This window comes from Plectropomus leopardus, chromosome 15 (assembly GCF_026936395.1).
Source record: "Plectropomus leopardus strain MGB_pleo_1.0 chromosome 15, ASM2693639v1, whole genome shotgun sequence".
NCBI lineage: Eukaryota > Metazoa > Chordata > Actinopteri > Perciformes > Serranidae > Plectropomus > Plectropomus leopardus.
This window is the reverse complement of record NC_142190.1, coordinates 28,081,790-28,095,704: the sequence shown is the minus strand read 5'-3', so window position 1 is coordinate 28,095,704 and position 13,915 is coordinate 28,081,790. Positions and strand designations below refer to the sequence as shown.

The following is a 13,915-nucleotide window of genomic DNA, read 5'->3' as shown; positions in this document are numbered from 1 at the left end:
TGTCCTGGTTGAAATGGGTGAGAAAAACGTGCAAACAAACATAATGACAGAAACAAAGGATGCATTTTCTATTCTCACGTTTTGTTCTTTCTTTTCTGATATTTTGTCACCATGTCTTGCAGACTGCCAGAAGTGTGGAAAACAAAAAAGGGGGTGGGGGGGGTGGGCAAGGGGAAAAACAGAGAAGGTGAGATACACAAACAACAGTGCGAAAAAGAGGTCAAAATGAGATAACAGCAAATAAATACTTTTACACTTACACGCACACATAAAATAACTATCCATTGTAAAGCAGTGACTCGGTAAATCAACTCCTGCTGTTGTCGGCCTCAAACAGATCCTGTGTGTAATGTCTTCTTTTTTAGAAGTCTGCATTACTGCAGTCGGTGTTTACCTCAGTGGGCTCGGAGCTAGCATAACCCCCAACCCCTCTGCGAAGAGGGAAGAGGTAACCAAACAGGGAAAAAAAAAAAAAAACGCGCTGAGACAAAAGATCAGAAGTATTTGCAGAAAAGACAAAGTGTAGTGTGACTCACAGAGTACAAAAGAAGTTAGAGAGAAATTGATGTAGGAAGGCGTGGGAGATGGAAAATGAAAAGATACGAGTTGTGACTGACAGGAAACCAAAAAAAAAAAATCTGTACTCATTTTCTAAGTTTCTTGCAGCAAGATAACTTGTGCCGGTACGCATGCCTCTGCAGTATCCCCTCAAGCACACTACACATCTACTGAAGCAATCGTATCATGTTTTAGAGAAGGTTAGAGAGGCACTGTACCTGTTGATTAAGTCATCATTGTCATCACTCTCCATCTCGTCCTCTATGGCAGCCTGCAGGTCACCTATCCTCTTGAAGGCCAGCTTAAGGTCCACTTGTAAGCTCTGATTTGCCGCCTCTAAGCTCTCGATGTCCATTTCCTGGTGAATGGATCACAGCACCGTTACCTCCTCTAGTGCGAACTCCAGTGAATCGTATCAAGCCTCCAAGCACCTCGAGAGGCCTTACCAGTTCGTGCTTCTTCCGGCTCGCCTCGGACTCCTTCTTCGACAGCTCTCCCATTTCTTCTTTCATGTCCCTTATCTGCCTCTGCATGCGCTTATTCTGCTCCTTCTCCCTGTTTTCTGCAGCGATGCGTTGGTTTCTCTCCTCTGTTAACTTTTCGAGATTCTCCTTCAGACGACCCACCAGGCTCTGGGGAGGATTCGAGGGGAACTGAGTGAACTTATTCATACAAACATCAAATTTGGACAAGCAAACAAACATGAGTCTAGATATCAACTTCAATTCTGAATATCCTGACTGTTGTCTTTTCCTGATTTAAAGACGGTATTACAATAAAGTGATGATGCTTTTTACAGTAAATCTGTTGTTTTTCCAGTTTCCATCCCTCTTTCATAAATTATACTTTATTTTATTTTTATTACACAAACTGTTTTATCTGGTCTTAGCCTAAATTTATTTTTATTAATATTATTATTATTATTATTAGTAGTAGTAGTAGTAGTAGTAGTGTTATATACACAGTATTACTTAGCAGATACACTGAATCTTTACATTTCAACAACACTGTGGTTCGGTTTAGGCAAAAAATTATGTGTGCCTAAAAAGGTCACTACAAAATATCTACATTTAGTGTCTCATAGCAACTGGAAACAAAGCTATGACTTGCCATATATATATATATATATATATATATATATATATATATATATACTGTGTCACTTTAGAAATGTTGAAATGATACATATGCAATGTGCAAATGTAAAATAGTTGTGGTTTGCAGAAACATATAATGCCAACATCTTATTTTGGTGACAGATCTGTATTATTTGCCTTTACCCATGTAGTAATTATATCGACCTAACTTATGATTATTTATCAAAACTTTTACTGTTTAAGTATATTGCAAAAGCAACACTAGTCAACCCTAAGATATTGTTGCAATATTTATAATGAGGTATTTGTGCAAAAACATTGTGATATTTTATTTTTTCTGTATTACCCATACTAGCCCATCACAGTTGGTCTCTTTGAAGCATGTAAAATTGCAGATTGTTTGAGCATTACACTTTTATAAGCTACAAATAAAAAATATTTTAATTTCTTGCCAGATGCTTTTCTTAACCAGCGATTCAAAAACATGGAGCTAAGCAAGGGGCGCCATACAATCATCCCTACTTCTTGTTAAATAGAATATAAAATGTCCAATTTGCATTTATAGTGCCACAAAGCATTACATTTATGACACACACGAGGATCGTCTCACCTCCAAGCGTTTGATCTGTGTCCTCTCGTACTCCAGCTTGGTCTCCAGCTCCCGGATCTTGGCCTCTTGACGGCACACAAGAGACTTTTCCACCATGGACTGTTCCTGGAACTCTAGCTGACTCTGAAGCGAATGAAGCTGGAGGAGGGACATACACACACATACATACATGTAAACACACAATCGCTCCCAGAGGAGCGGCGCTGACTGCACACAACCTCCTTGACCTGCGCTTTCCCACTTCCTCTTAAGCAAGGATAACGGAATACTGATGTTATGTGTGTGTATTAAAACTAAAATTAATGTTCACTTTTTCACCCTTCTTGTGTAAATTGAATCCGCCTTGGTACATGTAAATATTGTGCATCCAGGCTGAATAATGAGCTCCAGATAAGCCCCCCAATCTACCACAAATGGTCAAAAGAAGAGCTTGTGGTTCAGGCTGAGTAACACCCAGTCACAGTAATTTCACAGGCTTTTGGAAAGAGCGTCGCTTCATGCAAAGCACGTTTGTTCCATCTGAATCGTTTTCTCATGACTGATAAAAGGAAAAGAAAGATACGTCACAACAAAAACCCGGCCCGAGAGGCAGCATGGCACCTAATGGGGGACTTTGCATCTGAGACAAGGAGGATTTGGAGCTCTCCTTTGATATTACTAAAGAAGCTAGATTTCCCTCCTACTGGGGATGAGATAACCACTTCAAGGTCAGACGCTTTAGATGGCTATCACTGCTTTCTCTGGCAGGTTTTAACAATGCCTTACAGCCTGCTGCTTGTCTCTAGCGGAGCCAGAAATATTCTGATGGGTGGGCCTTGCATAAAACTGAGTGGACCAAAGTTTTGGCATGCGTATAGCTTAATCTAATAGAAACAGGGTCTGCTGTTAGGGGGTGGCAAGAGCTCAAGTCTGTCCTTTAGTGGAATTACATTTGAATCACATTCTGTTCAAGGCAGATGGTTTTATTTGTTTAGTCGACTGCATATCAACACTTAAAGAGGGAGACAGCAAGTCCGGTTACTCTGAGCCGGAGCATGTGTGATGCACATGCAAGCTATGCACTAAATAAACGAGCTGAATTGAACCACGAGGACATTTATCAGCAAAGAAAATTGGCATGCATGGAAAATTGGCACACGTGACATGTTAGAGGTTATCCTCTGAACAAATAGTGCTCCATCAGAATACACTATTATTATAAAAACGCTATCATTATAAAAGCACTGTTATCAACATAGACCTGAATGCATTAACCTTTTTACCTTGTGAATCCACATTTATGCCAAGCCTCAATTATTAAGCTGAAAACTCAGTATAGCACAGTATACAGCCAGTAAACCAGTCAGTGCAGAAATAGGCGAAATTATTCATATCATTCAAATCCAAAGCTGTTAGAGAGTTGTGATGTAGCTGTGCAATGTGAACATGTTTACAAGGATAATGTTAGCATGCCTGGGTTTCCTACATTGATTTTTTTGTGCCACCACGAATTGATTTCCTATCTTTGGAGCTGGATTGTTCATTAGAAGCGCTATCGGAATATATATACCGCTTGGTTATGAATTGCATCACACTCCCGGAGCATAGTGTACTCTGATCAGCTCTGATCGCCACACGTAGGTTCTAATTCTGTGGGAAACACTGCATGCTGATGTTTAGAAGGTATAATGATTACCATCCCAATTTAGTGTTAGCATCCTACCATTAGGAAATTAGTGTTAAACTGTGAAAATGAATAATTAAGTAAAGTAGGAGTCCAGCTGAAGCAGATAGGAATTTTACAGATACACTTTTTGTTCACAAATCAATTCAATTTTGATCTGATGATGGTGAAAAAGGGTTGGAAAATTTGAGATGTTGTTAAAGCCACAAGATATGCAATGCAAAAAGATAACAGAAACATATTTTGGATTATTCTGACACACAATGGAATTGAGATTTATGTTGTGATTAAAGTGACAATGTTAATTTTTGCATTTCATTTTCACAAAATAAATGAATAAAATAATAAATTAAAATGATGATGTGATTTTTGCTCTGGTCTGTACCAAACTGGTATGTTCCCTAACATCTGGAATGTGATTTGAAGGTCAGGGCATCTCTGCAGCACCACAATGCCTCATTTATAAAGGCACAGCATGTTGTCAGATTACCTCTCTCTTGCACTTTGTCATGTTGCAATTTTCATAGTGTTTCAATTGATTGTGCAAACCTATTCATTGCAGTTCATCCAGAAGGGGAACATGAGTGTCCCAGTCAGCCATGAGTTATTGGTGATAAATGTCAATTTAGAGGGACATGCATTGACTGGCAAGCCTGCAAAAGGTGCCCCACATGCTCTTATTAGATCTCTATATGCACAAAGGCTCAACCAAAACAAACATTAATCTTCACAATGTTTGTGACTTTAGTGGCATCTAATTGTTAGCGAGAAGAAATTAAACGTCTCTCGTGTGCCAAGCGTGTTAGAAAACTACAGTAGCCTGAAGCAAGTGTTTCTGAGTTACTGTAAAAACATGGTGAGATATAATGACTCACTCTAAGGTGTTGGGAACATAACGATTCTCAGTTTCAGGTGATTATACACAGTTATTTATATTATACTCAATTTCTGCAAATATATGTCCCTAATAATATACACTGGACCTTTAATACATATTAAAAGCACATAGCTACTGCCATTACTCATGCCGGAGCTAAAGTGCCAGCACAGCATTTTGAAAATATAAGCAATGGACTTTTTACAAACTCTGCATGAACACAGCACAAACTCCATATGGGCAAAGGGTGTATTTATAAATCTATATGTGTATAAAATGCTCATGTAGAGTATTGCAGTTGGAACAACACACCGAAGGCACACAAGTACATGTTTCAAGGCCACTTGTCTCTGCATGGTGGATGTGTGCGAGTGTGCAAGGCAACTAGCAAATACTAGAGTCACATAGAGCAGGAGTGACATTTCAAATATGATTTTGCTGTTGCCTTCTGTTGTGAGGCCCTTTGTTCATGTGTGAAAACAAAAAGACACCTTTGTTCAGAGTATTTCTAATCATATTTGTTTCCAATTTCCAACCTTTTTCATTTCAGAGACTCTTCTGTTAAAAATAAAATGACGCATTGGCATTTGGATGACAAACAAGACCACAAATGAGATAAACTGCTGAGACAGACGCTGCTGCTCCAAGTGGAGAGATAATCGTTGAAAGGACCGGAATGAGTGCTTTCATTTTATCTAATTGGTTAAACCACAGAAACAAGCCGCTGAGTTTGTGTACATGACCCTTGCTTTAAATATGAGAGGTAAAAGAACAATTCCTCTGCTTGACTCTAAAACTTGATTCCTACTATTTAAATGCAAATTGCATTGTGATTTTGAGAAGAAAGCTGTCACAGAAACGAAGCAGGGTTGGGTTTTTTTGGTCACAATAATCAGAGAAACTCAGCAAAAAGCCAAGGTCTAATCAGAGAGAAGTGTTGAGGCTCGGGCAGGGAGCGGGCAGGGTACTGGCAGGCAGCTATATGGTGCTTTATGAATACTTCCTTGTACCTTTTCTTGGATCTCCTGCTTCTCCTTTGTGGCTTCCTCCAGCTGGGCCTGCAGGTCACTGATCTGGCTCAGGTCCCTGGCAGACTGGAGTACACACAAAAAAATGCAATGTCAGAAAAATTTGGGTGTGTATGTATGTGAGAGAGGGAGAAAGTGTGGCAATGTATGCTTCAATTACCTGTATAAAAACACATCCTTTTTAACCCTTTGAAACCTGGAGTGACATCACTTTTCTTTTGATGCTTTCAGGCACCTTTCAAGAGTATTTAAACCTTTTGAACCCTGAGAAAATTGGTGCAACTTCTTTCAGAAATGGGGGGAAAAGCAATGAGCAGATGGACAAGAAGTGTTCTGCAAATTGCAGGAAATTTGTATATTTTATTTTTTAATTTTTTTAAAAAGGAAAAACTATATTTATAATTATTAGAATTATATATTTAAAATTATGTTACGGAATTTATATACATTTTTAAGCTCTTTTACCAAGTCTTGTTTGCCTTGTTTGTTGATTTTTACTCTTTCTTGTTTTTGTTTTTTTTTCAGAAACAGGTGCGTAGAGGCAATAAGCAGCTTGGCAAGAAATGTTCCGTAAATTGCAAGAAATTAGTAGATTTAGAATTTTTTTTAAAGCTATGGAAAAACTAGATTTACAATGATCATGATTAAGTCATTGAAGTTATGTTTTTATTTTTTATTTAAATTATTTACTATTTTTTAACTATTTTTTTACAAGTCTTATTTGCCTTTTTTGTTGTTGCTGTTTTTTTTCCTTTCTTTTCTTTTCCTTTCTCTTTAAACTTGTTTTGTCTTTTTTTTAATTTTCACATAATTTTCTTGTACTTTTTACTAATATTTTGCTAATTTTGGGGTGCTTTGTTCTTTTGTTGCTTACTGCCTTCTTCCAGTGTTTTTGAAAGAATCTAGTTTAATGTCAGTGGCTAATGAACATAATATGTCCGTGCCAAACCATTTGTCATGTGATCTGCTGCAGAACAGATTGCATCCCCCCAACTGCAGAACACACACTGTGTTTAGAGGGGAATATGTCCTCCAAACCTCAAAGCCACTCTTCTTAAAAATGTGGACAAGAACAGAATGTTAATGCCGACAACTTCTCAAACTAAATACAATTAAAAAGTCCAAATAATTAAAGGAATTACAACAATTTTGTCTGATCTATTTGTGAGAATCAATCAATTCAAGAGAGGAATTCAAAAACCTTATTTCCCAGGGATCCGAACTGCTCACCAAGGCATGTTGGGTTACCTGGGCAACAGCAGCTTTGTGTTTCTTCATCAGCTCATTCATGTCCTCCTGATCCTCCTCCATACGAGACTGCAGGTCATTCTTCTCTCTCTGCAGACGGCTGACCTGCTCCTCTAACTGAAGGGCAAAATTAGCAGAAAACACACACAATTGAGTATAGAACGACAGGATTTATTCATGAGCTGTTGAATATGATAAACGGTCATTAGCTGGCCAGGCCGTGGCCGTCCTGGAATCTCATCTGATGGCAATGAAACACAATCTGGACAGAGTTTCTGGCTGCAGGATGAGACCAATTGGAGATAATCAATTGGCTCATTTAGGCAGGGAAAAGTGCAGCCAGTGCAGCATACTGGTGATGTCCTATTTAGAGTTCATCCTGTGTTCAGGGAGGAGAGAGACTTGGGGCCCTCAATATGCATTCTCTAATCTGAGACATTTACAAGACCTTCCCTTGCCATAAATGCAGCAATTAACAGGCAAAGCACAGGCGCACGGCACTGTGTGTGCCGTCCCCAGAGACACAAACATCCTCAGTCTACGAGACTGACATGCAGGCGGTGCTCTCATGAGACAGCCATTAATGAGCAGATGGAGAGAAAAAAAAACAGTCGACAAAGCTTATTTATCCATTAGTGGAAAATGTTGAAATCAGATATATGCCAAAGGGCATTTAACTTTAATATCCCACCATGGCTTGGTAATGCATGCATATTAATGTTAGAGCCCCGCTGCATTTTTAGAGTGTGAATTTGATAGGCAAAGCCACCCCCCCCCCCACCATTAATTAAACATTGTTTGTTGTTTTGGGTTTCATTTGCTCGCAAATAGAGGGATGTGAAAATCATTTACATAAAGTTTTTTTTTTAATCAAAAAACTTTTTCTGCATTACGAGAGGAAAAAAAGGTATTATATTATCTATAAATGTGTGTGATACTATGCTAACTATTCATAATGAGCATACAAAGCTTTTTGTTTTAGAAAGAGGTATGCATAATATATGCCGGGCTGATAAATAACCAATGATGGGAAATTTAAAAAAAAAAAAAAGGACTATTATTTTTATTCCAATAATAAAATTATAGCCAATAAATAGAGCCAATAACACAAAGGCAAATATCTTTTATTGTCTTGGGGCAGCATCTATGCACCCAGATACAGCGGGTAGCTCTACACCATTAAAGCTGATTTGCAAGCCACTAATAAATAAAGAGAAGAAGAAGAAGAACAAATGCAGCACACTGACAAGCAAGCAAAACATGTCGTTTTAGACATGGATGGAAACGACATGTTTGAGTTTTAGAGGACCACAACACAATTGCGCCACGGCTTCCTAACAGTTGCTGTGAGGAAAAAATTGTAATCACAATATTTTTGCATGAGAATATCATATCGTAACAAGTATTTTTTTTGTTTGTTTAAATTATTACTACTGCAAAACCAAATTAAACTTTTTAGTAGGCTACAAGACTCTCGGAATGCAATGCGTGCTCCGGGCACAGATGGAGCAGTGGAAGACCAGCTGCAGTGAAAGTGAAACTTAATCACTGATTGTGCTGGGTCTAAAAGTTTGCGCTCTCAACTATGTAGCAGCTGCTTCTCTTTTATTAGTCAATCTGATCTGATCTGATCAGCTCTGACCCGATTGACTGATCAATTATCCACAATGTGGTAAACTTAAAAAAAGGAAAGAGGAACTTAAAAAGAGTTCCACTGGTGCCGCATTCATGGACCCGCAAAAACGTCCAAATTTAGAGAGAGGGGACACAGAATGATGTGTGCTGACATCCCCCGTCGTCACCTGCAGCCACACATTTACCCCTTTCAAAACAAAATTAACCCGTGCACGAAGGTTTTTCCAAACACCGCTAATACCGCTAAATATAGGCAATCGACTGCATTCCCACTGCCTCGGAACACACCAGTGCAGCACACACTGCAGTCTGCCTTTCTGTTAGCTTTTGTGTGTGCATGTGGAGGTTGTTTAGTTGGTGTGTCCTTGCAACATTACAGACAGATCGAAAAATAGGTAAACAGTGGACAGCAACAGCAAAAGAGGTCTCTGAAAACTTTTCAGTGGTTTCTTCTCTTTATATATCTCTTACTTATTCAGTCTCTCTGTCAAACTTGGTGCAGCAGACTTGGAATAATGTTGTAGCACTGTTTAAGAGGAGATTCTTATTACATGGGAAATGCTGCTTAGATGTACATAATCTATAGGTTGCAAACTCCTTTCTAAAATACGAAAATGTGAAATAATTTGTTATATTATCGGTATCAGCTGAAAAAAATCTATATCATGCATACCGTGTTAGAAACATATGCAGAGCTGATTGGCATTCAAGCTTACTCAAGTGAATAATTGGAACAGGATTAGTAAAATTCCAGTAAACGTTATATGTTTCACTCTGAGGACACAAATAGCGTACAAACTCACCGACAGCTTAGTTTTGACCACATCCTCCATTTGAATATGCAAGTCCTCTATTTCAATCTCCATGCTCTTCCGAGCCTTGACTGCTGCTGCGGAAGTGAACTCTGACTCCTCCAGCTGTGAGAAACAGGAGGAAGGAAAAGGCAGCGGGGAGGAGGTGAGGGACAAGCATTAGTAGGCCAAGATCAAGGATCCAAACTGAATATGAAGAAGAAGGGGGATTTATTAACATGTGCATACTCTGAGAGTAGACCAGGTTCAAAAGTGTACTTTTTTGTATCAGTATGAGACACAGTAGAGTGTTTGATGGGGTGCTTTACTTGATTTTTGAGTTGAGCGATCTCCCTCTTGCTGGGGGCGTTACTCTTCAGGTGGTCCAGCATAATCTGTGCATCAGCCAGCAGGACTTTGGTTCTCTTCAGGTCTTTCTTCAGCCTCTTCTCTGTCTCCACATCCCTCTGACTCACCTAAATAACAAAACCCACCTTTTCTAGACAGTATTGTTACACACACTCTATATTTCTGTCCTCCTTGAAAACCCACAGCACCTCTCCAGACTCCAGAGCAGTTTCTTTGCAATGAAAAGAAATGGTGCGCACTAAATCGCACACACTTAACTGCACTGACAGACACCAGAGGCAGAGTGATGGAAGTACCTGGTCCTGGGCGTTGAGCAGTTTGGACTCCAGCTCTCGCCTCTCACGCAGCACTTTCTGCTTGTCTTCATACTCCTCCTCCAGCTGCACCTCCATCTGTTTCAGCTGCAGGACACATGAGCAGAGTGTCAGGATGCACAAACAGACGATCAGTGATAAACAAAGTCAGACATAACAGCATCCACCGTCCTGTTAGACATGGCTGCTCTCGCACGTCAAAGACAAATGGGTCCCCCTCTGAGCGGATCAGCTTGCCTGTAAATCCATCACCAGAACTGAATATTTTATTTCTCAATTTAATACAGACACAAATGAAAATACGATCTGTATTCTAAACAGTATTTTTTTTTGTTATTAATATGCATGTACTGTGTTGAGTGGATGTTTAGATTTTTAGCCCACGTTGTGCTGGATATATAATATATGAGGCAGCCTCTGCAGTGTATAATCCATCCATATGATAAAATTTTTTTTTTTTTTCCTTCTGATGAATGCAGCATATTTGTATACCACATGGGACACAGTCTGATATGAACTTGGAATAAACAGTTCAAGAACTTATTAAGTTGGGCTATGCATAAATCTCTAAGGACAATGAATTTCAACATACGTTTGGATGTTTTTTTCTCACTTCTGCCTTGAACAGAGGACGGCGCTTCACAGCAAGATTTGGGGTTAGCAGGGTTAACCCTTTGATATAAGTATAAAGCTGATTCACTCATTACCGGGATAAATCACCAGTTACACTGAGCAACTAAACTGCTTCACATCAAGTTAACTTTAGAGGATCCAATCGCATCCATAGAATGCAAAAATAATGGATGTAGCTACAGTGACGTCACGCCATTGGCTTTCGGAATAGCGTTGTAAAGCAAAATTGTCTTTTGGAGCCAAAAGTGGCCATATTTGCTTTTACTTGTTTCTTGGCTCAGGCCTTTGATCTTATTAATTACTAGTTCAGGATACAGAACTATATTATTTACAGGACAATTGTACACATACTGTATGAGTGAGAATGAGCAGCACCCACCTTCTTACTGCAGGAATGCCTGATCTCGTCTACCTCCTCGTCCTTACTCTCGATTTCTTTCGAGTGGGTCTGCCTCTGCCTCTCCATCTCCATCTCAAGCCGCAGCTTAGCCTAAGTACAAGACAAGGACGCACACATGAAACAGCACATCAAGTAAACGCAGACACAAAAAATAAAAAGGAGCAAAAATCTTTCGTTTTGTTCCAGAACGAGAATTCTGCCATCTGTCAAAAAATAAAAGGAAGCTTCTAATAAAATGATTTGTTAACCCTTTAACACTTGGACTGGCATCACTTTCTTTTGTTGAGCTGCATTCAGACACCTGTCACAAAGCATTTGAAACCTGAGAAAATTGTTTTGATTTCTTTTAAAAACAAGCGATGAGTAACTCCCACAAATTGAAAAAATATATATTATTATAAAAAATACATTAGGTGATGAGGAAGGCAGGACGTTTAGATATTTTTTAAAGGAAAAAAAAGTTATAAAATTATAATTCTAGTTATTATAAATGTAAAATTATGTTACAGAAAAAAAATTAAAAATCATTTTTTTCCTCTTTTTCTTTCCAACATAATTTTCTTCTGTTTTTTGTTTTTTTTTTTTTTTTTTTTGCTTATTTCATGTGATAAGTATCTTGCTGAGTCTGGGTCATTACTTGTTAATTTGCTCATTGCCTTTTTCCCATGTTTCTGAAAGAAATCCACCCAATATACTCAAGTTTCAAAGGGTTAAACATACCTAACTGAATCACATAAAAAGCAGCTTTTAGTCGTAAAAACTCAAATATTTTACCATACTGGTATGAAATAGCACATCTGTACCGCCCTGTACCTGCTCCAGCATCTGGATGGTTCCAGCCTGCTCGTCCAGCTCCTCCTCCTGGTCTTTCGCCTTGGCCTCAAGGTCACGGAGCTGCTTCTTGACCTTGGCCAGCGAGGCCTCATCCTTCGACTCCTGGGAGGACAGATCCTGCAGCTCCGCCTCCAGCTGCTGCACCTTCATATTCGCCGTGCACAATTCACTCTCCTTGTCCTGCAGGCGGAAGAGACACAGTGAAGCGCACATCTGGACCAGCCCAGTTATGTCAAATAAAAGCAGAGAGAACAGACATGCAGTCCCAGAGAGAGGACATCAGAGTACATTTGAAGTAGGCACTGTAGTGTAAAGTAGCTTACCTGCAGCTGCTGGCGGAGGTTAAATATCTCACCAGTCATTATGTCTTTCTCTCGAGCCAGCTTCTCCCTCTGGCTCCTTTCTCTTTGTACCTCAGCCTGAGCCTGGTTCTGCTCCAGGTCAAACCTGGAACACACACACAGATACACTGCTCAGCAAAATGTCGATTGTACAAAAGACTAGAGTTCCATGAGGCTAAGCAGATACTTTTTTTTTATTTGCCTCCGTGGGGAAATTGGTTTGCAGCATAATCACAAAGGCATTTCATCACAATATCACAAAGTCAAATATTGACATGTTAAACACAGAAGTCACTAATAGGCCACAGTGCATAGGGGATAAGCTGCTAGTGCATTACAGGTTTAAAAACTTAGAGGGATAATTTGAATGTTTTGAAGTGTACTTATACATTGTCAGTGTATAACATTAGGTGTCAGGCAGCACACGCCCAGTTTGGAGAAGCAGGCAGGAGTACCATGACGTAAGCTAAAAATATGTACTGCTTTTATAAAGATGTTAGTAAAAAGTCCCCCAAATGAGAGTAAGTGCAAAAAAGAAAATTGAAATAAAAAAAGAAAAGCTGAAAGTTATCTAACAAAAAGTGCTAAAAGAAAATAAAAATTATTAATAATATTTAATATACTTTTTTTCTTTAACATTTTTAAAATTATAAATATAAGTGTCTGAAATTTGTTTGTCACCTATTAATATAAATATAATATTATTTTTTTGGATGTCTTTGTCCATGTACGTGCTGTACACTAATTTGTGTTGTCATTTGACTCATATATTCATAAATCAACTGTGGCTCTTCAAGTTTATTTTATTATTCATCCAAATAAAGGTTGACCAAGAGTCCAATGTTTTTTCTTTCCACATCACACAATAATTGAAACAAACTAGTGTTTCGAAGCAGCAGTAGACTAGCACTTCAAGTGTTCAGGGAACTAAAATGAATAAATAAAATGTTTTTGTCAATGGAGTCTGGTGGTTTTGACAAGAGCACAGATGGAGAACTAAAGTCATTAACAGATTCCCCAGAAAGAGCTGCCTACAGCGAGTTAATGCAGTGAAAATATTATAAATATAGGCTACATTTAAATCGATATTGAGTTTTTGAGGTGGGACTTTATTTAGGAGGCTAACATGTATTTTCATCCAACTCTCCTAAAGATATAAAAACTATCCCTTCAATGGCTTGTGGAAAAAATGAAAACGTGGGTCTATTTTTAGTGAATAGACCAGGGGGGAGGGCATTATTGTTGCCCAGATGGCAACAGCATCATAGTAATCTGCCGTGTATCTGTAATTACACAAAGTGCCAAAATGTGCCAATTTGCGAAAGGCTGAGGGCGACAGGAAATGCAAGAGAAAAAAACTACATTAAATCATTTGTCATCATATATTGCCATGGTTTTGTGAAGTGATGCAAATTATTTGTGTATTAACATTTTAAAATATTAAGCCTTGCTAACTCAATATCTGAGGACATCGTGGACACAGAGCCCGGCAACAGCTCAGGCACCACCTCTTATTT

General features: G+C 38.8%; 1 protein-coding gene across 12 annotated transcripts in view; it reads right to left on the bottom strand.

The window, feature by feature from the left end:
* The window catches only part of LOC121952334 (unconventional myosin-XVIIIa-like), a 100,690-nt gene that overhangs the window by 18,503 nt on the left and 68,272 nt on the right, over positions 1-13,915 (bottom strand). For 9 of the 12 annotated variants that reach the window (XM_088088099.1, XM_088088090.1, XM_088088092.1 and 6 more), the window contains 12 exons: positions 12,381-12,504; positions 12,037-12,237; positions 11,203-11,313; positions 10,173-10,277; positions 9,837-9,983; positions 9,520-9,633; positions 7,082-7,198; positions 5,816-5,899; positions 2,266-2,403; positions 1,005-1,190; positions 777-916; positions 79-123 (listed from right to left, as the gene is read on the bottom strand). In XM_088088099.1, coding sequence (XP_087944225.1) covers positions 79-123; positions 777-916; positions 1,005-1,190; positions 2,266-2,403; positions 5,816-5,899; positions 7,082-7,198; positions 9,520-9,633; positions 9,837-9,983; positions 10,173-10,277; positions 11,203-11,313; positions 12,037-12,237; positions 12,381-12,504 — 1,512 coding nt within the window. The remainder of the gene's footprint in view (positions 1-78; positions 124-776; positions 917-1,004; positions 1,191-2,265; positions 2,404-5,815; positions 5,900-7,081; positions 7,199-9,519; positions 9,634-9,836; positions 9,984-10,172; positions 10,278-11,202; positions 11,314-12,036; positions 12,238-12,380; positions 12,505-13,915) is intronic. The other 3 variants (XM_088088100.1, XM_088088091.1, XM_088088101.1) reach the window with 1 other exon arrangement.